This window comes from Polypterus senegalus, chromosome 15, assembly GCF_016835505.1.
Source record: "Polypterus senegalus isolate Bchr_013 chromosome 15, ASM1683550v1, whole genome shotgun sequence".
Taxonomy (NCBI): domain Eukaryota; kingdom Metazoa; phylum Chordata; class Cladistia; order Polypteriformes; family Polypteridae; genus Polypterus; species Polypterus senegalus.
Genome location: NC_053168.1, coordinates 105,682,621 through 105,704,656, shown reverse-complemented (window position 1 = coordinate 105,704,656; position 22,036 = coordinate 105,682,621). Strand labels below are relative to the sequence as shown.

Below are 22,036 nucleotides of genomic sequence, written 5' to 3'. Positions count from 1 at the left end.
ATTGCATTGTTTTTCAGCTTTTGGTCACCTAAACTTTTTTTTTCTCTTTCGGATTGTTTACCTCTGACCTTTGTACAATTTTAAATAATTCACTGGACTGGAAATGCTTAAATTTCAAAAAATTGGAAAAATTATTGGCGCTTGGGGTATGAATTGGGGGGTGTTGTAAAACGTTTGACTGACAGTATAAAAACACAGGAATGTACCAAAACCAAACGGTTTCATTTTTTTTTTTTTGTTCCAAGAGAAACCTCATAATATTCCAATAGGTTTTAAAAACACAATGCATTCTTGTTACTTTTGATTATATTTGGAAGCTCTAAGAAATCATTTAGTAGTGAAAAAATGCTAAATAATTTTATGTATATATGCATCCATCATTAGTTTTGTTTTCTCTGATATAATTTTAAATATACTGAATTTGTAATAGTGTATGCTCAAGCTTATAATAGAAAGTACCCTTTATGAGAATAAACTGATTTAAACCCGCATTTGCTGGTCTTTTAATACTTATTGTTGGACTTGGGTGAAAACAAGGCATTAAACTCAGTGGAATTTAAAGGGGTACAGGTGAAGTGTACCAACACTTGAGTGCTTTAAAAAGTTCACATACATGACATATCCCCTGAATTGTGCTCACCTCCATACGTCGAATATCAATGGAGAGGACTGTAGTAAAGAAAAACATCTGCAAAAAGAAATCTGACACAAGTCCCACCACAGCGAAGAGACAAAACTCCTAAATGAAGACATGGGAAATTGAGTCACATTTAGAAAATGCCTGATGAGAAAACCACTATATAAATGTAAAGAGTAATTATTATTATTATTATTGATTTATGAGGATCACACTTGGTTAACTGTAGCTGCATTAATGTGAAAACGTGAATTGTGAACCAGAACAGCAAGGTCTACTAATGCTAGAGAAACTATTGTCAAACAATACCTGGATTGCGGGAACAAGGGTGAAGTAACCAATTATAATGATTCCCAGTTCTGTTGCCATGTTCTTCATGATGGACCAGCTCTCATTACTCAGACCTTGGTGAATAAGAAAACTGTGATCAAAACAACCAGTAACTAGAAAATGCCAGCAATAACACTGTGAGACACAAATTAAAATTTAACTTCACCTGTGTTTTTAAAGCATGTTTTACTGGTCGAATGAGTATAAGTGAAAATGTTAGTGACTAACTCAAAATATTTTAGGGCAAAAAAGGAGCTGAATATATATAAATGTGCTCAATACCTAAAAAAAGAATATACCAAGAAATTTATAGGAAAAAAAAAAAGATAGGAATGTTTTTGTACATTATCACAAATATATCCAGCTCATGGTACTGAGTTGCACTAAACACCTCGGTCACTCCAGCTCACACAGACATCAGCTACAAACTTAACATCCCATTATGAGGACAGGTAAATTCCATATTGCAGTATTTATAATATTTTTCACTCATCTTTATATACATCTGACAGTTGGTTTGGAGTTTTTGTACTTTGCATCGATAAGATCCATACATATGCCACCACTGACGTGATTTCAGCATTATAAGGTACTAAACACCACACTTAGTTAATTTCACAGAAGGGATTATTGTTAAATTTCCCATTGGCAGACAATTACATGGACTTTCCTATAGCATACAGATATAGGTTACACAAGATCTTGTGCCACCTTGTCTCAATATCTCTGAAAAGGATGTTTAATGATTATATCCATCAATTCGGGGATGCACCCATTTCAACAGCATCGGCGCAGGACAGAAGCAAAATCTCTGGGCAGGGCATTAGCTCAATTAGAATTTGTTGATATTGGGTTGAATTCATCCGACCCTCGACTTTAACAAGGGCCCCAGTCCCTGAACTAGCCACACGGCCCCACAGCATGATGAAATCTCCACCAAATTTGACAGTAGGTAGCAGGTGTTTTTCTTGGAATGCGGTGTTCTTCTTCCGCCATGCAAAGTGCCTTTTATTATGACCAAATAATTCAATTTTTGTCTCATCAGTCCAAAGTACTTTGTTCCAAAATGAAACTGGCTTGTCTAAATGAGCATTTGCATACAACAAGCAACTCTGTTTGTGGCGTGAGTGCAGAAAGGGCTTCTTTCTCAACCTTGCCGTACAGATGTTCTTTGTGCAAATTGTGCTGAATTGTAGAACAATGTACAGATACACCATCTGCAGCAAGATGTTCTTGCAGGTCTTTGGAGGTGATCTGTGGGTTGTCTGTAACCATTCTCACAATGCTGCACATATGATACTCCTGTACTTTTCTTGGCCTGCCAGACCTGGGTTTAACAGCAACTGTGCCTGTGGCCTTCCATTTCCTGATTACATTACTTACAGTTGAAACTGACAGTTTAAACCTCTGAGAATGCTTTTTGTACCCTTCCCCTAAACCATGATACTGAACAATCTTTGTTTTCAGATCTTTTGAGAGTTGCTTTGAGGATCCCATGCTGTCACTCTTCAGAGGACAGTCAAAGGGAAGCACAACTTGCAATTGACAACCTTAAATACCTTTCCTCATGATTGGACACATCTGTTTATGAAGTTCAAGGCTTAACTGGCTAATCCAACCAATTTGGTGATGCAAGTAATGAATATTGAGCAGTTACAAGCATTCACAATCAGCAAAATTACAAGGGGACCCAAATTCTTGAACAGCCGGTTTTTCACATTTGACTTAATTTCATACAACTAAATACTGCTTCACTAAAATTCTTTGTTTGGAAAACATCCCAGTACTCAGATGTTCCTAGAAAATGAAAGACATACCACTGTTATCTTTGAAAAGTAGAGTTGAAAGTAGAGTAAATTATTATGCAGGCTGAGGGTTGGGTTCCCAAACTTTTTCATATGTATATAAATCTAAGAATTCTAAATGTGCAGAGAGCTGGATTATTATATATTAAATGTGTTCTGTGTGGTGATGCTGCTTGCCGCTGCTGTCTGATCAGGAGGAAGCCTCAGAAGCGCATAGCGATTTAACATCTGGGTCGGTTTTAAGATGACGTTTACGACAGTCTGCTTTAACGCTAAAGTAAACTATGAGGTTAAAGCCGAAATTTTTACTTTAATCACAAAATAGATATTTTCATTATATCCTTAATTTTTTTTTGTCTGTGGCTCAAATAAGCCACCGTACATTCTGACAGTATTGTAAAGGTGCAACAAAAAAAAAAAAAAACAGCACAGAAGACGGTATGTGAGACTTTTAAAATGTATTGTGTCATTACTTAAGAGAATATGATGTTTGAATATAAAAAGCACCACGAATGCCTTTGTATGCCAGGATTTTGCTTTGCTTATATATTTGCAGCTGGAGATCCACAAAGGGAGAAAAAATAAATCATGTATCATAAAGTAGTTTTTATTTCTGAGCTTTCAACCCCTGCCAAGGGTCTTCAGAGGATAATGCTTAGATTTACAAGAATCAAAGGCAATATATAGCAAAGATTACGTTGGGAAGGTGGCTAAATCAGGGTTAACGGGTTGGGGTATTGGAGGTAAAGTTTTATTTATAATGAAAATGTTCTTCGTAAGTTTGCATATGCTGGATTTATGTCCAAGTGTCTGTTGATGGCACTCTCATTTGATAGCCAAGATTCGGTAAGCTCTCTGGCACTTTTAGTACTGGCCTTAGATTTTACTTGTACATTTTTCCAGTTAAATGCATGTCCTGTTAATTTAGTATGCGTATAGATCAGTGATCGTGAGTCCTTTCTTCTGACGGCGTTGTGATGTTCCTGTATACGTGTTGTGATTAATTTTGATGTTTGTCTTATGTATACCGCTGGGCAAGAACTGCATGGAATTCTGTAAACTGCGTTTTGTGTTTCTGCTGTTGATTTCTTGTTTTTAGCATTAAAGAGGACTGTGTGCAGATAGATCGAGGGTTTGTGTGCTATTCTGACGCGTGACTTGGCCAGGATGCGAGCTGCACCTTCAGACACCTTGTGGTGATAAGGGAGCGAGTGCCAGGTGGGGTGGGGGTTCTGGTTCAAGTCTACTGTTTGCTGAGTTTTTTGGCGTCTTCTGTGTAATCTTCGATTAATTATTGTTTTTGAGTATCCGTTTCAAGTAAAAATGCAGAAGAGATACTGTCTTTCATTCATTTTTGTCTTCTTCGTAATACAATGGGTGTGGACTCTTCTGAATAGAGTTTTAACACAGCTTTTTTTATGAGATACCAGGTAGTTGCTGGCGAAGTGTAATATGTGGTCTGCGTAGCATTCTTCACAGTAAACACTTGTGGTCAGGGTTTATTGTGTTGATGTGGTTGTAGAACTCATTCAGCTGGTCACTTTTCAGTATTTAATATACAGTATGTGTATGTATTAGACAGATTGATAGATGATAGATAGATAAATAGAGATGTATACAGTGCATCCAGAAAGTATTCACAGCGCATCAGTTTTTCCACATTTTTTTATGTTACAGCCTTATTCCAAAATGGATTAAATTCATTTTTTTCCTCAGAATTCTACATACAACACCTCATAATGACAACGTGAAAAAAGTTTACTTGAGGTTTTTGCAAATTTATTAAAAATAAAAAAAACTGAGAAATCACATTTACATAAGTATTCACATTACATATAAGTTTTAATATTATATAACATATAATACACTCACCTAAAGGATTATTAGGAACACCTGTTCAATTTCTCATTAATGCAATTATCTAATCAACCAATCAACATGGCAGTTGCTTCAATGCATTTAGGGGTGTGGTCCTGGTCAAGACAATCTCCTGAACTCCAAACTGAATGTCAGAATGGGAAAGAAAGGTGATTTAAGCAATTTTGAGCGTGGCATGGTTGTTGGTGCCAGACAGGCCGGTCTGAGTATTTCACAATCTGCTCTGTTACTGGGATTTTCACGCACGACCATTTCTAGGGTTTACAAAGAATGGTGTGAAAAGGGAAAAACATCCAGTATGCGGCAGTCCTGTGGGCGAAATTGCCTTGTTGATGCTAGAGGTCAGAAGAGAATGGGCCGACTGATTCAAGCTGATAGAAGAGCAACATTGACTGAAATAACCACTTGTTACAACCGAGGTATGCAGCATAGCATTTGTGAAGCCACAACACGCACAACCTTGAGGCGGATGGACTACAACAGCAGAAGACCCCACCGGGTACCACTCATCTCCACTACAAATAGGAAAAAGAGGCTACAATTTGCACGAGCTCACCAAAATTGGACAGTTGATGATTGGAAAAATGTTGCCTGGTCTGATGAGTCTCGATTTCTGTTAAGACATTCAAATGGTAGAGTCAGAATTTGGCGTAAACAGAATGAGAACATGGATCCATCATGCCTTGTTACCACTGTGCAGGCTGGTGGTGGTGGTGTAATGGTGTGGGGGATGTTTTCTTGACAAACTTTAGGCCCCTTAGTGCCAACTGGGCATCGTTTAAATGCCACGGGCTACCTGAGCATTGTTTCTGACCATGTCCATCCCTTCATGACCACCATGTACCCATCCTCTGATGGCTACTTCCAGCAGGATAATGCACCATGTCACAAAGCTCGAATCATTTTAAATTGGTTTCTTGAACATGACAATGAGTTCACTGTACTAAAATGGCCCCCACAGTCACCAGATCTCAACCCAATAGAGCATTTTTGGGATGTGGTGGAACGGGAGCTTCGTGCCCTGGATGTACATCCCACAAATCTCCATCAACTGCAAGATGCTATCCTATCAATATGGGCCAACATTTCTAAAGAATTGTTGAATCAATGCCACATAGAATTACGGCAGTTCTGAAGGCGAAAGGGGGTCAAACACGGTATTAGTATGGTGTTCCTAATAATCCTTTAGGGTAGCGCAGGTATTTTCTCTCTCTCTCATATCTATATCTATATCACTAACATATCCAAACAGAAAAATATACAAATTAAAATAGAGATACTAAGAGGAAAAATAAGAGGGCACCTGGACCCTATAGTACTAAACAGAAGTTTAACATACATTTTTCCTTCACAAAAGAACAGATAAATATACCTTTTACTCTTAGGAAGCTCATTTAGCTCCCAGAACATTAATTGTGAAAAAGTTTGCACATTTCTTTTTTTTCTGAATCATACCTTGCGCAATCCGGAGCTTCACCTCTAAGTCAACAGGTGTGGAAACCACAGACTTGGTGAGCACCAAAACATTTTCCAATCCAATCACAACAACTAGGTATGGGAAAATCTCTCTGATAAAAAAATGCAAAAAAGGACAACATATTTTAAAAAGATAAATACCATCAATATCAAGCCATCAATTACTCCCAGGATTGTTTACTGTACGTCAACTTAAATTAAAGAAAGCTGCATATAAAGTGGAACACTTTTTGACACGTGCCTTATTATAAAATTTACAATGGTCAATGTCAAAAGAACTCTCCCCCCATATAGCTGTTCTTGCACTAAAAGATATATTTTAATAAGCTTTATTCTACTGAACATTCTGTTCCACTCAAAAACATCAAAGCCAATCTTACATATGTTAGTTTATTCCAAATAGCATTCTATAAAACATTAGGTTTCCCTCTGTGGAGGTCAACAGTATAAAATATTGAGGATATATTTTGTCTCTTTTGAAATACAACAGTCAAGTCTTAATCTAGGCGGAGTAGTAGCTGTCTATTAAGAATTGTACAAAGTTTTATTTTTCTTACTGCTTGACTTTAACTCTACAATCAAAACTGTGCAGACCTTTATCAGTCTGGTAGTATCCAATGTTACTACTTATGGCAAAAACCTCATTAACTTTGATGCACAAGGAAGGGATTTTCAGGAGAGATCTTTCGAAATATAGCTGCCCTCTAAACAATACATTTACAAATGTCTCCCAAAGGATTACATTAAAACTAAACAAAAGAGTAGTGTAAAATAACAGTTACAAATAATAAACCAACAAAAGATTCTGGTATGTTGGTAATTCCGGAAAGCACATTTTCTAAGGTTCTCTTATTCTTAAAAGTCAGACAATTCTCTATAGGAGCTGTGTTTAAACAAAATAATTTCAGTTTCTGTGGTTACCAAAATTCAAAAAGATGTGAAACATCTTACCCTCCATTTAAAGTTGGAGTGAGGCCAAATAAAGTGCACAGTCCAACAGACATTAGCAGAGAGCTGAGAACGGTCACAACAGCAGCAAGAGCCAAGCCCCATTTCGATTTTACCATATCAATTTTTCCTGTGCCAAAAAAGAAAGTCATTGACAGGCAGAGATTAATTTTTTGAATGCATGCATTTTTGTTGCTAGGTGTCTTAGGGATATTCAAGGAACATAACCATAATCAGTGTAAAGTACTCCAAACATAGTGATGATTTTACAGTCAAAACTGCAAAAGCTTAGGAGTTCACATTGACAATATCCCTTATTCTCTTGGAAAAAAACAGTTGAATATATAGCAACTAAGCATACAGATGTGACAAATTAGATTAAATGGGCTGGCACATTAGAGCTCTGACAGAAAAGAAGATCTGTCAATATTCTTTACATTACTGCACTATATTAAATAAAAATATATACTGTAAAAAATATGACACATTCATTAAAAAAAAATACTCACTTGTGGAAAAGTAGATGTAAGCAAAGAGGATAATGTACGTAGTGACGAGGGGGATAAGTTCTGCAATGCCAATCTCTTCTTTGAAGTGTACATGTACCATTTGATCTTCACGCAAAGTGCAATTTATACTAGGGTGAAGACTCTTCAACCGGGAACGGAGGCTGCTGAGGAACCTACAAAAAAACAGCTGTAGTTGACTATATGAAAATGTATAAATACTCCAGTTCAGCAGATTTTCACTTTTAACACATAACTTGCCAACTGAATATGTGAGACATTTGTGAGGATTTTTGGTTTTGCAAGAAGTTATGTACTGACTTGTCATCCAAACAGTTTTTTTTTTTTTAATTAATTGCAATTCTATTGACAATTAGAAAAGATTAATTCAGCAGAATACAGAATTGTGTGTTTGCACTGGGGGGATGCAATGCATGGGAACAAGCCTGGACAACTAATAGGCTAACATCAAAAAAAGGACACTGACCATACTGCGGACTACAATGATTAATTTACCAACTGTCCTATGTATTTACTAAACATCCTCTGAATCAACTATTCATTTGGATAGAAGATTTCATAGTACACACATTTTAGTAGTCTGCAGCATTCATAAATGATGTGGTCATTGTTGGATTACATAATGCACTGTGCACTACTGACAAGCCAACTACAGTGAAACCTCGGTTCATGAACATCTCGGTACACGTACAACTCGGATTATGACCAAAAAGTTCGCCAGGCTTTTGCCTCGGTTCACAAATAAGCCAGTTTCCCTTTCGGTTTGTGCACGCTGATGATTTCCGCACGTGTTGCATTGTTCTCAGTCAGACGTGTGTGCGTGCTTTTGCTGTGAACTCTTTGTGCGTGCTCTATTCCATTTCCCTTCCAGTTCGTAAACGCCGATTACTGTATTTAAGCACGTGTTGAGCCACTCCCTGTTCATTGTTCTCAGTCAGATGTGCATGCTTTACCTGTGATCTCTTTGTGCTCTACAGTATTTTGTGTTCTTTTGCAGTTAACCATGGCTTCTAAGCACTGTAACCTCCTCTCCACCCAGTTCGTCCTCACTTCATGCCAGAACTCGACTCATGCAAGGTTAATTTTCTTGGTGGTTTATGATTAGTTTTTGTATTATGGATTTTTCAAATGTTAATTTTTCGGTTCGTAGCGTGAATTGTTGCAATGTTACTTTTCTTGGTTGTTTATTAAGTTACGGATTTTCAAATGTTCATTTTTTTTCCCCTGTGCTTAAAACTCATTTAAAAAAAAAAAAAGTGTTTACAGCGATCGGCTTGTAAGGCTATTAGCGTGAACTCCTGCAATATTACTTTCTTGGTTGCTTGTGGTTGGTTTTTAAATAAATTTCAGATTTGCTCTAATGTTCCTTTTTTTCCCCCCCTGTGCTTAAAACTCATTAAAACAAGTGTTTACAGTGATCAGGTCATAAGGCTATAGCGCGAACTCTTGCAATGTTAGTTTCTCTGTTGTTCAAGGTTTCCTCGTGTTATTCAATGTTTTTACATTTAGTTTACTATTAGATGTGCATTCTATCGTATAATTAACTATATTTGTGCTTAAAAATCTTTAAAAAAAAATATACATATATATTTACATAAAGTTCGTACGGTCTGGAACGGATTAATTGTATTTGCATACAATCCTATGGGGGAAATTGCTTCGGTTCACAACCAACTCGGTTTACGGCCAGAGTTTTGGAACGAATTATGGTCGTGAACCGAGGTTCCACTGTAATTTAAAATATTTGCATGTATTATATTTTGTGCCATGTTAATATGGAAAATGTTAATGTAATGCATTAACTTTTATATTCTTGTATATTGGGATGTCATCTATATGCAAGCATGTTTAACTGATATTTGTTTTCAGTTGTAGCACAGACAGACAAAGTAACTTACTTTGGGTAACAGAGGTTATAACTGAACCAAGAAACTTGCGATTTAAGGTTCCAAACCTTAGCCACCACACCATAATTCTTGCCTATTTAAATAAGACTCTTTTTTGCCTCTTTAGACTTACCTCTGTATAGTTCTTATGTACAGCATCTGTGACAGTTATTAATATGTATAATCAGCTGTATTTCTTCAGTCTCACCATGGGATCAAAAAATATCAAAAAAGTCAACACGTCCTTATTAATATTTCAGATTTTGTTGAGTCAAAAGGCAAATTAAACTAAAACTAATCAAGTTAGCTCCCTTTTCAACTTAAGATTATATCACTATAAATATGTAATGAAGATAAAAGTCTTTTGAGGAGGAAATAAAGCAAAAATATAACTTTTAGTGTTCATTTCAGTGTACTTTTAAACTAATACTTTAGGGAATCACATTTTAGCTGAAAACTGGGAATATGGCCGTCTTGATCAGTCTATATCAAATTAGCACCCTTCCCCTTTTTTGATTTAGTTATGTTTTCTGATCAAAGGTAAAATGCTTCCTTGACTTAAGCTTCCTTGAAGAGGTCAGCAGATTTGTGCGCAAAAATATCTTAAATCATTTTGACATCCTTAATTTTTTTTTTTATCTCTAACTTCATCAGAGCTGCTATTTCTCCGACTAGAAACTGTTCCACAGAATGAAAAACATATTTGTTTTTGGGTGTTTGGATTTGCACTAAACAAATTTATAATAAAGATCTAGTATATTTAACTTGGCCTCATCAAAACATAAGACATTCATCAAAGTCTCCTTGTAAAATGTATTCAGACTTGGGTATTTTTTTTTGTTTTTGGATAAATGCCTTTATTCCCATCACCCCATGGTTCAGTCTTGCAATAAATAGTGTGAAATGCTTTTAATGGGAAAAGCACTCTTTATCAGTTGTGGGGGGGTTTAGTATGGTGAGGTCTGAGGCAATTGTGCCATGTTAAATACATAAACTGTATGTGGTACAGCTAGGTTCAGGTTTTTTTTTTTTGCAGTGCAGTCATTGGGAGTTCAGTAGGGGCAGCGAATAGATGGTCTTTTGTACAAAGTACAGTTTATCTTTCAAAACCTCAACAAATGGCTGTAATCATTTTAAAAAGATAACACTGCAGAAATGGAGACGTGTTTAATTTAAGCTTATTTACACTTGCACGTCTTTAAAATGTTACAACCCTATCAAAAAACCTCTTGGAATTCTTAATTGGACACTTAGATATTGAATAACCCAATATCAGAGATCACTTGTCTTTTGAGGTTATGCAGAAAAAGTTATTTTCTTGAAATAGTTTGTGCAACCTATTTTGTATCAGGTGTTAGTGTTTTTAATATTACTTATCGGACAGTACAGTTTTCCTAACCATTTGCTCCTTTACGGTATCTCTTTTGATATGAAGTTACTGATTCCTGATTTTAATAAGGCTGCTCTTTAAATATTAAAAGTTTACATCTACAATTTATATACATATAGTACCAGTCAAAGATTTGGACACACCTATTCACAGAAGAGTTTTACTTCAAAGTACCATCTGTACCATCATGATGACAACTATGCACAGTCCTGGTATTCTTTCAGCTGCATGCAATAGGCACCAAAAATCTTTTTCGCAGGTCTTGGAGTATGTTGAGAAATTGTTATATGCTTTTTCTTCAATCTCTAGTCCAAACTATTATCTGCAGCTGCAAAACTCCATCATACTCATTTCTTATACAGCTTGAAGGTATATTTTAGGTAATTGTCCTGTTCATAAACAAGTGACTGCTCAACTAAATGCAATCCAAGTAGAGTGGTGTAATGTTGCAGAATGATGCTTCTTAAGTGTTCTTTCAAATTCTAAATAAATCACTGGTGGGAATTACATATGTAGACATCATCAGTTCACCTTCTCTGCATCTGATGAAGACATTAGTGGTTGGAACCAACTATAGCAAGTTTTGACTACTATTGTTAAGATATCCACTGCCTTAATTTCAAACATTTTTTAACGGTCTCCTTCAACAGTGGTTCTTTTGTAGCAGTGTTAACACGAAGGCCAGAATTAAGCAGTATTCTCTAAACAGTTTATGTTGAGATATGCCTGCCACTTGAATTCTATGAAACAGTTTATTTGAATTGATTTTTGGAGTTGGAGAATTTCAAAAAGACTTATATGTAAATATAATTACAAATATTTAACACAAGTCTTTAGATCAAAATGCCTAAGATTATGAAAAACATACTTCAAATTTGTGCGTTAAAACTTGAGTGCTTTGTGTATATACATATACAAATACATAACACTATATTAATGGACCTGCTCAATCCCATTCAGGGCTGAAGAGAGCTGAAACCCAACTTGTCAACACAGGGTTAAAAGCATGAAACAACCCTAAACACATTGTCAGTTCATCAGTCCAGAGCTTCCAGTTAACCTAACACACATACATTTCTGGACGTGGGAGGAAAAATTGAAGTACCCAGAGGAACACCAACAGACACAGATAAAACATGTAAACACCTCAAAAACACCAATCTTGCAAGGTATCTAAACCCAGAAACTTGGATCTGTGAAGCAGCAGTTCTAATCACTGTGCTACCAGGCCAATGCATATATACATATACAGCCACGTAAGAACTTTTGACATTTCTTTTTGACCATTAATTTACTGAAATAGCAGCCTATGCAGAAATAAGTGTTCTTTACCATATTAATGTTTGAAATTACATGCATCTAGTCCAATGTTTATTCCTAAAGCGACTGATTTATAATTCATTACAATGTATTTTTAGTATTATTTTTGCTTAAACTTGCTCTCTAAACTGCTTAAAATAAGCAAGATCTCTTACCAGATCTCTGTCAAATGGTTAAATCTTTTCAATCAAGTTTTGCATATCTTCCACTCATGTGCATTTATGTCTCATTTCTACCTAAACTTCTAGGTGAGTATGTATTATTGCCATTGAGTTGAAATTTAACTAGCTCATGCAAGAATTATGGAGGTGGAATAGTTCTACAATGTAAAACTTTGATACATAGCTCTAACAGACTGTAGCTGGCTGTTTCTGCAAAGGTGGTTTTTGGAACTTTGCAGGGACACAGGTAGAATTTTACTAGTTAACCAAAATGCAGTTAGTCTTTTACCAAAACAAAACTGATCCAGCAGAAAAGCAGACAAAGCTGTCTTCCATCAGGCAACATATACAGTTTTCATAACAGAATAAGAGCTGAAATCAAGAAATATTGAATAACAGGGATACCATGGAGAACAACTTATTTTAGGCTGGTTGTTGTACTCTAATATTAAGACACCTTGTGTCTTCTAACCAATAAAAGTATGATACTGTATGTAACCATTAATCCTCCACTCTTATGTAGATTCAGTTGTTATGAAATAGACCTCTGCCTTTACATTTTTGATCTTTCTGTAACAGACTACTATGATGAATGTTCCCTCTTTGGCATTTGCTGAAGAGATAATTAAAGATGCAATGAATAGGTTTCCTCATAGTTTGACTCAGGTTTTATCAAACTTACCCTGGTAGAGGGCAAGTTTCTTTCTTTAATCAATATAAGAATTTCTACCACAACACAAAAATATATAATTATACAAAACAATGAAAACATACCCTTTTCTGCAATGCTTTTTCTTCTTTTTTATTTCTGAAATTACACCAGAAAGTTGGATGGTATATGTGGCTTCTACAACCCAGTTACTTGGTACATAGTGCTTGATGGGAAAATTTTTAACAGCAAATGAATTGACATTTATCTTGCATTTGCTTTTATATATAACCAAGCAACAACTATGGTATGTCACAAGGATAACTAAAAATTAGTTGTGGGGGAAAAAAAAAAAAAAAAACATTCAGCCACTTTAAAAGACAGCCGTTTGTGCACTTCATGACATTGTTCATCTGTTCATCTCTCTCCATGGTAACCTTTTATCCTCATGGTTTTTACCTCGTAAAATCCTTTCCTGACAATGTTATTTAAACTACTGAATATTGCTGCAAAGGTATGGATCGCTGTCTATCGACAAATATACAATAATCACAGGAGAAAAAAAAAGGACATACTTAAAGTCAGTCTTTCATTATGTGTGATGAAGATCATAGAAAAATCTAAAAAAAAAACAATGTTGGTGTTCCACTAATTTCAGTCCTGAACTGAAGAAATCATCAGCAGAAAGTGAGCAACTTGACCAACACATACCATGGTACAAATTGGCATGAATCCTAATCTGTAGGTTATACAAAATAAAACAGAATGTAAATGTGTTACACACATGCGTATGGGAGAGAGTTTATGGGCTCAGATATAAGTGTTTCTTAGCCGAGCCGGGGGTGGCGCTGTCCCGTGATGCTTTCTCCTTTTTTCTCCCTATGCAGACCATCAGAAGAACCCATATCCTAATGACATCACTTCCACCTCTCAAGACACAGCAGCCTGGTGGTGTCACTTCCGGTTTCAACCCTATAAGATCCCTCCTCTTCCTGTTTCTTACCTATAAAACCACCATCTTGATTCTCCCATTCAGTTCCATATTGAACTCAAGACTGTAAACACCTTTATTATTTTTGACCATTTTTTTTCAGGTATACAGGGTAAAACTCCCCAAACCTTTATGACTGTTTTTGAGTCTTCTGTCACAACCTTGCCGAGCATTCATTAAATCAGCGGGAAAGGCATTTAAATGTTTCACACAACTGGAGTAACAGGCATTGAGTTGTTCTCCAGTTTCCATATGGAGAAAAGAGCACAGTGGAAAGGGTAAACCACAGGTCAACAGCACAATACTGGAGGGAGACATGCTCACAGACATGGAACACCCAGTAACATGTCAAAAATGAAACTAAATTAAAAAATGAGTAACACCAACTGTTAAAAGTGCTGAGCTCTGGGGTTTTCTCATCTAGAAGCAAGGAATAATTTGACTGCTAAAGTGGGAAGATAGAGCAATTTATGCTGCTGAGCAGCAAGAGTAGTGATGTCCAATAAAAGAAGGGTCTGGGGCACAGGGGTAATAGTCACAAAAAGAAATGAGGAGAGAAAGTGGCAGATTTATATCCAAAGATGCTTTATTATACACTTTATTTTATTGGGAACTGTCATAGTGGCAGCCACAGCAAGAACAAACTCAATCAAAAAAAATTCTAGTGATTCTAGAGTAACCATTACTTAAATATAAGAGGCAACAAAATTGGAGCATCCTTCATTGCCAGTTTTTTTTTTTTAGTCAAGTACTGAAAGTTGAGCGCACAGGTCTTTTTTGGACAGTGAGCCATAAAAGCAGCCACAAAAATTAGTTGAAATTAGTGACACACAGATCGAACAGCTGCCAATCTAAACTGGCCTATTTTCACTATAAAAGACTCAATCAGTGATTGGTTAATTGGGCAATTGCAGAAAGATTTTTTCAATACAAATTTTTCTAAGCATTACAAAATTTAGATGTAGTGCACTTTTTTTTTTCCTCTGCTGAAAACTTCCTGTAAACAGAGAGCAGCAAGGCCAACTTTACCAGAGAAAGAGAAGACCAGAATATTAGTCTTCACAGTAGCCACTTATCAGCCATATTTCAAAGCTGTTTGTGTATGTTGCAATAAACTTCCAAGTCAATTGAAATTCACAGTAGTTTTACATACGGAGGGGGTGTCCTCATTCAAATAAAAAGTTTTCATGTTCTCTGCTCTCTTTCACTTGTAAAATATGCCATGTATATATGAACAGCACATCACAGCTGAGTGAATTTGCTTTAATCAAAGATCCCAACTACATTGAGCCACAATCAGTCAAAGGTTCATTACTACAGTGTGGTCCAGATCTAATTATGCAGATCCAGATTGTCTGGATGACTTTGATTTATGCGGGGACGATTCCAATTCGGCGCGAAGACGATTCTTCATGTCGTCAGTTTGCACACTTCTCGATGGTCCGGGATTTTCTGGGTGATTTTCTATGTAATAAACTTAATAAGTTATAGCATAATGAAAATTGCATAATTAGATCTGGACCACCCTATACTGGAAATGCGAGTTTCAGATCTTGCCAATGATGTATAGTTATTTATTACAGGTATGTGTAAAAAGTAGGACATGTATTGCTTAACACAGAAATGTTAAACAATCCCAGTGATACAGAATTTGAAGTCCTTGAGTCACAGTTTTGACTTTGAAAATGATGCATTTTCTGAGGGACTCATGCTATGCTCAATTGGTACAGTGGCATGCAAAAAGTTGGACACCCTTGCTTAAAAGGTCCGTTACTGGGAATAGTTAAGTCAGCAGAAGATGAAGTGAAAACCAAAAGAACCATGGCAAAACTGTCAGGTTGTACCTCTTGAGGTATTCCATTGTAGATTTTGAGGTGTTGTTCGGGTTACTATCTTGATGTAGGACCAATCCTGTTAACTTCAACTTTCTTTTTTTTTTTAATGCAAGATTATGTGATGCTTGCTTCCAAAATTTGCTGGTGCTTATTTGAATCCATTCTTCCTTCTACCAATGACATGTTCCCAGTGCCACTGGCTGCAATGCAATTCCAAAGCATGATCAATACACCCCATGCTTAATAGTTGGGAAGGTGTTCTTTTTCTGGAATTCTTTGCACATTGTGCACAAAATTATATTCTGACTTCATCAGTTTACAGAACTTGTTTCCAAAATGCATCAGACTTGTTTAGATGTTCATTTGCAAACTTAATGCACTGTATTGTGCGGCTGGGATACAGAAAAGGTTTTCTTCTGCTGACTCAACCATGAAGGACATATTTGTTCAGGTGTCACTGCACAGCAGAACAGTGCACCACCACTCCAGTGTCTGCTAAATCTTCCTGAAAGCGATTTGTAGTCAAACTGGGATGCCTGTTGCCTTTATAGCAATCCAATGAACAACTCTTTCACAAACTTTTCTTAGTCTTCCAGACCTCAACCTGATCTCAGCTGTTCCAATTAACATTACAAACTGAGAAAACAGCTACCTGAAATAGCTTTGCATTCTTCTTATAGCCTTCTCCTGCTTTGTGAGCATCAATTATTTCATTCAGAGTGCCAAGCAGCTGCTTAGAGGATCCCATGGCTGCCGATTGTTGGGACAAGGTTTGAGAAGTCAGAGAATTTTTACAGCTTTGCAATTTGTATCACCTGGTGTTTCCCAATGATGACTGTGAACAAGCCATAGCTATAACACACTAATTTGGGTCTGAGATCTTGGTACAAGTTATCTGAGACCTTAAAACTCTGGGTGCCTCAATGTTTGAATGGTGCTCCTTTCCTTTTCACTGTACATTTGTACAAAACAAAACAATACACTAATCTTGCATAAAATGCTGAAAAGAAATGTGTCATCTTTAATTTTATGCTTTTTGGTGATTAGTTCATCTTCTGCTCGCTTAACTATTACTGACATTTTAAGCAACAGTGCCCAACTTTTGCATGCCACTGTAAGTACTGCTTAGTATAACTTTAAAGTGTCACAGATTACAGGTTGTATTTCAAGCATCATGGGTTCAATACCATATTTAGATGCTGTCTGCTGCACGTTCACCCTATGCTAGTTTTCTGAACCATGTTCTTCCAGTTTTGTTTTTTATGTTCTTTATTTTGCCTTATACAATTTATTGTATTGTATTAGTAATTTGTTAGTTTTCGCATACCCCTTGGGGTCAGAGCGCAGGGTCAGCCATTGTACAGCACCCCTGGAGCAATTGCAGGTTAAGGGCCTTGCTCAAGGGCCCAGCAGAGTAGGATCTCTTTTGACAGTGATGGGGATTTGAACCAGCAAGCTTTGGGAAACCAGCGCAGATCGTTAGCCTCAGAGCCACCACTCCAGTTTCAAGTTCTAAGTGTACCAGTGAAATACTGTTACATTGCACCCCCTCCAAGTTCCATGTGAAGAACCTCCCACTTTTGATTGAAAGCCACTGGCTGTGCAAAGTTTCATGGGGGACCATTCATTGATCTAATGTCACTGAATCACACCATGCAAACTTTCCCCTTCAAATCATAAGCTTTGAACCCATCATCACTAATCTGTCAGCATTTTTGGGACGCCACACCGAGCCACCAATTGATGGGCTGTTCCTACTCCACCATGTAAATCAGCAAGAGTGCCCATTCTTCAGCCCTCCATGAGCATTAGCCTCATGATCATACCCCGGGTTTTCACTAACACCTGCCTCCACTCTGCACATCACTGGCTTCATTCCAATTCTTGCGTTCCCTCTAATCTTCTCTCGTTTAACCTCCATTCCATTCTCTTGTTGAGATTTTCGATCTTTTATTGCTCCTCCTGCTCTCATGCTTTGATTTCCTTTTAAACTACTTATAGACACAGGTGCAGCAATCATCACTCTTGTGCTAACAAGGGAACAGGTCAATCTCATGAATGCAGGATTGTCCGTTCCCACATTCTCCTCTGGAGCCGCTCCACCATGCCACTTACACCCCTCCCGAAAACTCAAGTGTGCTATTTATGCATTTTAAATGTGAATGCCACAGATCCTTTATACTGTATGATATACTGCTTCTCAAAGTTTCACATGGGGACACCTCGTTTTGACCCTCAATAAAATGTCACTGAATCAGGCCACCCAAACTTCAATTGTAGACTGCTCTTTGATCAAATGTCACTAAATTACACCGTGCCATTCCACTTCACCACTTGCAGTTTCATGTGTGGAACTCTCATTCCAGACCCTGCCAAACCCCCCCCAAAAATGGCACTGCTCAACACCAAAGTTTCAGAGTATACCATTTTTCAACTTGCATGCCAAAAAGGTGCAGTTTAGGTTGATTTGGTATGAATGGTTTAGGAGTACGTGTGTGTCCTTGTCTAGGACTGTTTCCTACCCCCACCTTTGTGGGGCAATTGTAAACAAATGCAGGAGAAGTGTCAATTGCAAGCACAACAACCCCAATCTATTCTGCAAAATGTATGGTTCCTCTGTGTCTAACGGTGAATAGAAACTGGTTTCAAGGACTGGCATGAGTAATAATTTTGAAACTGAAGTTTTGGAGGAGTACATACAGTGGTGTGAAAAACTATTTGCCCCCTTCCTGATTTCTTATTCTTTTGAATGTTTGTCACACAAAATGTTTCTGATCATCAAACACATTTAACCATTAGTCAAATATAGCACAAGTAAACACAAAATGCAGTTTTTAAATGATGGTTTTTATTATTTAGGGAGAAAAAAAAATCCAAACCTACATGGCCCTGTGTGAAAAAGTAATTGCCCCCTGAACCTAATAACTGGTTGGGCCACCCTTAGCAGCAATAACTGTAATCAAGCATTTGCGATAACTTGCAATGAGTCTTTTACAGCACTCTAGAGGAATTTTGGCCCACTCATCTTTGCAGAATTGTTGTAATTCAGCTTTATTTGAGGGTTTTCTAGCATGAACCGCCTTTTTAAGGTCATGCCATAGCATCTCAATTGGATTCAGGTCAGGACTTTGACTAGGCCACTCCAAAGTCTTCATTTTGTTTTTCTTCAGCCATTCAGAGGTGGATTTGCTGGTGTGTTTTGGGTCATTGTCCTGTTGCAGCACCCAAGATCGCTTCAGCTTGAGTTGACGAACAGATGGCCGGACATTCTCCTTCAGGATTTTTTGGTAGACAGTAGAATTCATGGTTCCATCTATCACAACAAGCCTTCCAGGTCCTGAAGCAGCAAAACAACCCCAGACCATCACACTACCACCACCATATTTTACTGTTGGTATGATGTTCTTTTCTGAAATGCTGTGTTCCTTTTACGCCAGATGTAACGGGACATTTGCCTTCCAAAAAGTTCAACTTTTGTCTCATCAGTCCACAAGGTATTTTCCCAAAAGTCTTGGCAATCATTGAGATGTTTCTTAGCAAAATTGAGACGAGCCCTAATGTTCTTTTGCTTAACAGTGGTTTGCGTCTTGGAAATCTGCCATGCAGGCCATTTTGCCCAGTCTCTTTCTTATGGTGGAGTTGTGAACACTGACCTTAATTGAGGCAAGTGAGGCCTGCAGTTCTTTAGATGTTGTCCTGGGGTCTTTGTGACCTCTCGGATGAGTCGTCTCTGCGCTCTTGGGGTAATTTTGGTTGGCCGGCCACTCCTGGGAAGGTTCACCACTGTTCCATGTTTTTGCCATTTGTGGATAATGGCTCTCACTGTGGTTCGCTGGAGTCCCAAAGCTTTAGAAATGGCTTTATAACCTTTACCAGACTGATAGATTAATTACTAATCAATTACTTCTGTTCTCATTTGTTCCTGAATTTCTTTGGATCTTGGCATGATGTCTAGCTTTTAAGGTGTTTTTGGTCTACTTCTCTGTGTCAGGCAGCTCCTATTTAAGTGATTTCTTGATTGAAACAGGTGTGGCAGTAATCAGGCCTGGGGTGGCTACGAAATTGAACTCGGTGTGATACACCACAGTTAGGTTATTTTTAACAAGGGGCAATTACTTTTCACACAGGGCCATGTAGGCTTGGATTTTTTTTCTCCCTAAATAATAAAAACCATCATTTAAAAACTGCATTTTGTGTTTACTTGTGTTATATTTGACTAATGGTTAAATGTGTTTGATGATCAGAAACATTTTGTGTGACAAACATGCAAAAGAATAAGAAATCAGGAAGGGGGCAAATAGTTTTTCACACCACTGTAATTATACATAGTTGCAATTTGTGTACTAAACCAACTAAATTAAATTTTCTTGCTGACCTTCTACAATTATCTTGTTTATATCTTTTATTTCGTGATGAGGGATAATTTTCACTGATGAAAAAAAAGATTACAATATGTCTCTTCTATTCAGGTTGAGATTGGATTTGATATGTATAAGCAGTGACTTTGTAAATTACAAAAAAATAATTTGTTCACAAATTTTGATTGCTAGTGTATTCTTATGTTCATTTTATTTATACACACACACACACACACACACACACACACACACACACACAGTCATCCCTTGCGATTTGAGAGGGTCACCAGAGCAGAACCCCCACGTATGTGAAAATCTGTTAATATGTTTTTGGCCCATTATTACCGCAAATTCTATATTTATTGTACTAAATAAGTACAGTAAAAGGTGCAAGAAACATGATAGAATGTATCCTTGGCACTTAGCAAATGCCAGAGCTGTCATTCTTCTTTTTCTTATCATATAATCGACTTATGCAATTTGTTTCATGCTCAGCAGATGGTGTTGTTTTTCTTTCTGTCATATCTCATCGATGAGTTTCTCTATGTAGGTTGCCATAGGAAAGATATAGTTTGCTGGTAGCCACATTTTTGCTCCATCAGTGTATGTCACATCAGAAGCCTGTGATTAAGATCAAGATCAAAATTCTAGCCCCAGTTGCTCGTGGGTAAACACGAGACAAACAGGTCCCTCAGCACAGATAAGCGCACACACACACACACACACACACACACATATCCCATCATTCTCTCCCAAAACATGGTGCAGGCTTTAACATTGGATACATTCTTTTTAAATCATCTTCCCAACTGTTTTACAGTCTACCATTTCCACTAGCAATGAATTAAACCCAGGTTTTCAGAAATCTTTATGATGACATGTTCTACAATAAGTAAATCATTAAGCAAATATTATCCACTTAGAAATGACCTTTGTTACAACTGCAATATCTACAAAGAGATGTTTTTCTTTTCACCTAATTCTGCCAAATTCTGTTGCAAACTTTTTGGTAAGTTCATACTGAGCTCTTGTACCATATCTACTCAACCTGTACGTGTGAAATACATTTTTATTTGATTAGTCTAATGGTACTATGCCTTTCAAAAAAGTGAGCTTGAAATGTTTTTCCTTAGCATTGCTTTCCTCTAGTGTGCACTCACTTGGTTTAACAAACTAATAACTCAAATCATTAGTTTGTGTTATCGTGATAAACAAAACAAAGTTCAATAAATTGTTCCTATTCCAGACACCTCCTTATTTAAAAACCCAGTGATATGAGCATCTAGAGACACTACTGTACATTTGTTAAGCATAAAAATATGTACATACTTACAAATACACCCAATATTCCAAGACAGTGTTGTAGGAAAATACTTAAGGAAAACTGTATACCGCAAATAAAAATTTGAGAAAAAGATTGTGCTCACTTGGTATTGTAATGCTGAAAGACAATTGTGATAGTATAGGCAACAACATGCTTTCTGTTGTAAAGGCTCACACCACTGTATTTGCCTGGAACTCCAAACAGGAGATCTGAAAGGAACAAGAAAAAAGAATTAAACTCTGTCCATCAGCTGTGAATAAAAAAGGGTGTAATCAGACTCTGCGCCCCTCAGAAATAAATGTTTTGGAAATTATCTTAACCTAACTTACAGAATATCTGATCACTAGTGAAAAGCAAAACAAAAATATTTTGAAGCACACCTATACACAGGTGTGAAAGTTGTGTATAAAGAAAACACTCATTATAAGTTTTATGTATACTAAACACTTGTTGCTGTATTGTGACCATGCATAAAGATGCCTGTCTTTTCTAGCAATACTCACTGGCCTACTGAAAATCAT

At 37.0% G+C, this 22,036-nt stretch overlaps 1 protein-coding gene across 2 annotated transcripts in view; it reads right to left on the bottom strand.

Moving 5' to 3' along the window:
- The window catches only part of LOC120516150 (SREBF chaperone), a 130,863-nt gene that overhangs the window by 39,217 nt on the left and 69,610 nt on the right, over positions 1–22,036 (bottom strand). For both annotated transcript variants that reach the window (XM_039737620.1, XM_039737621.1), the window contains exons 6-11: positions 21,619–21,724; positions 7,584–7,756; positions 7,078–7,204; positions 6,106–6,218; positions 947–1,041; positions 641–739 (exon numbers count right to left, since the gene is read on the bottom strand). In XM_039737620.1, the coding sequence (XP_039593554.1) occupies positions 641–739; positions 947–1,041; positions 6,106–6,218; positions 7,078–7,204; positions 7,584–7,756; positions 21,619–21,724 (713 nt within the window). The remainder of the gene's footprint in view (positions 1–640; positions 740–946; positions 1,042–6,105; positions 6,219–7,077; positions 7,205–7,583; positions 7,757–21,618; positions 21,725–22,036) is intronic.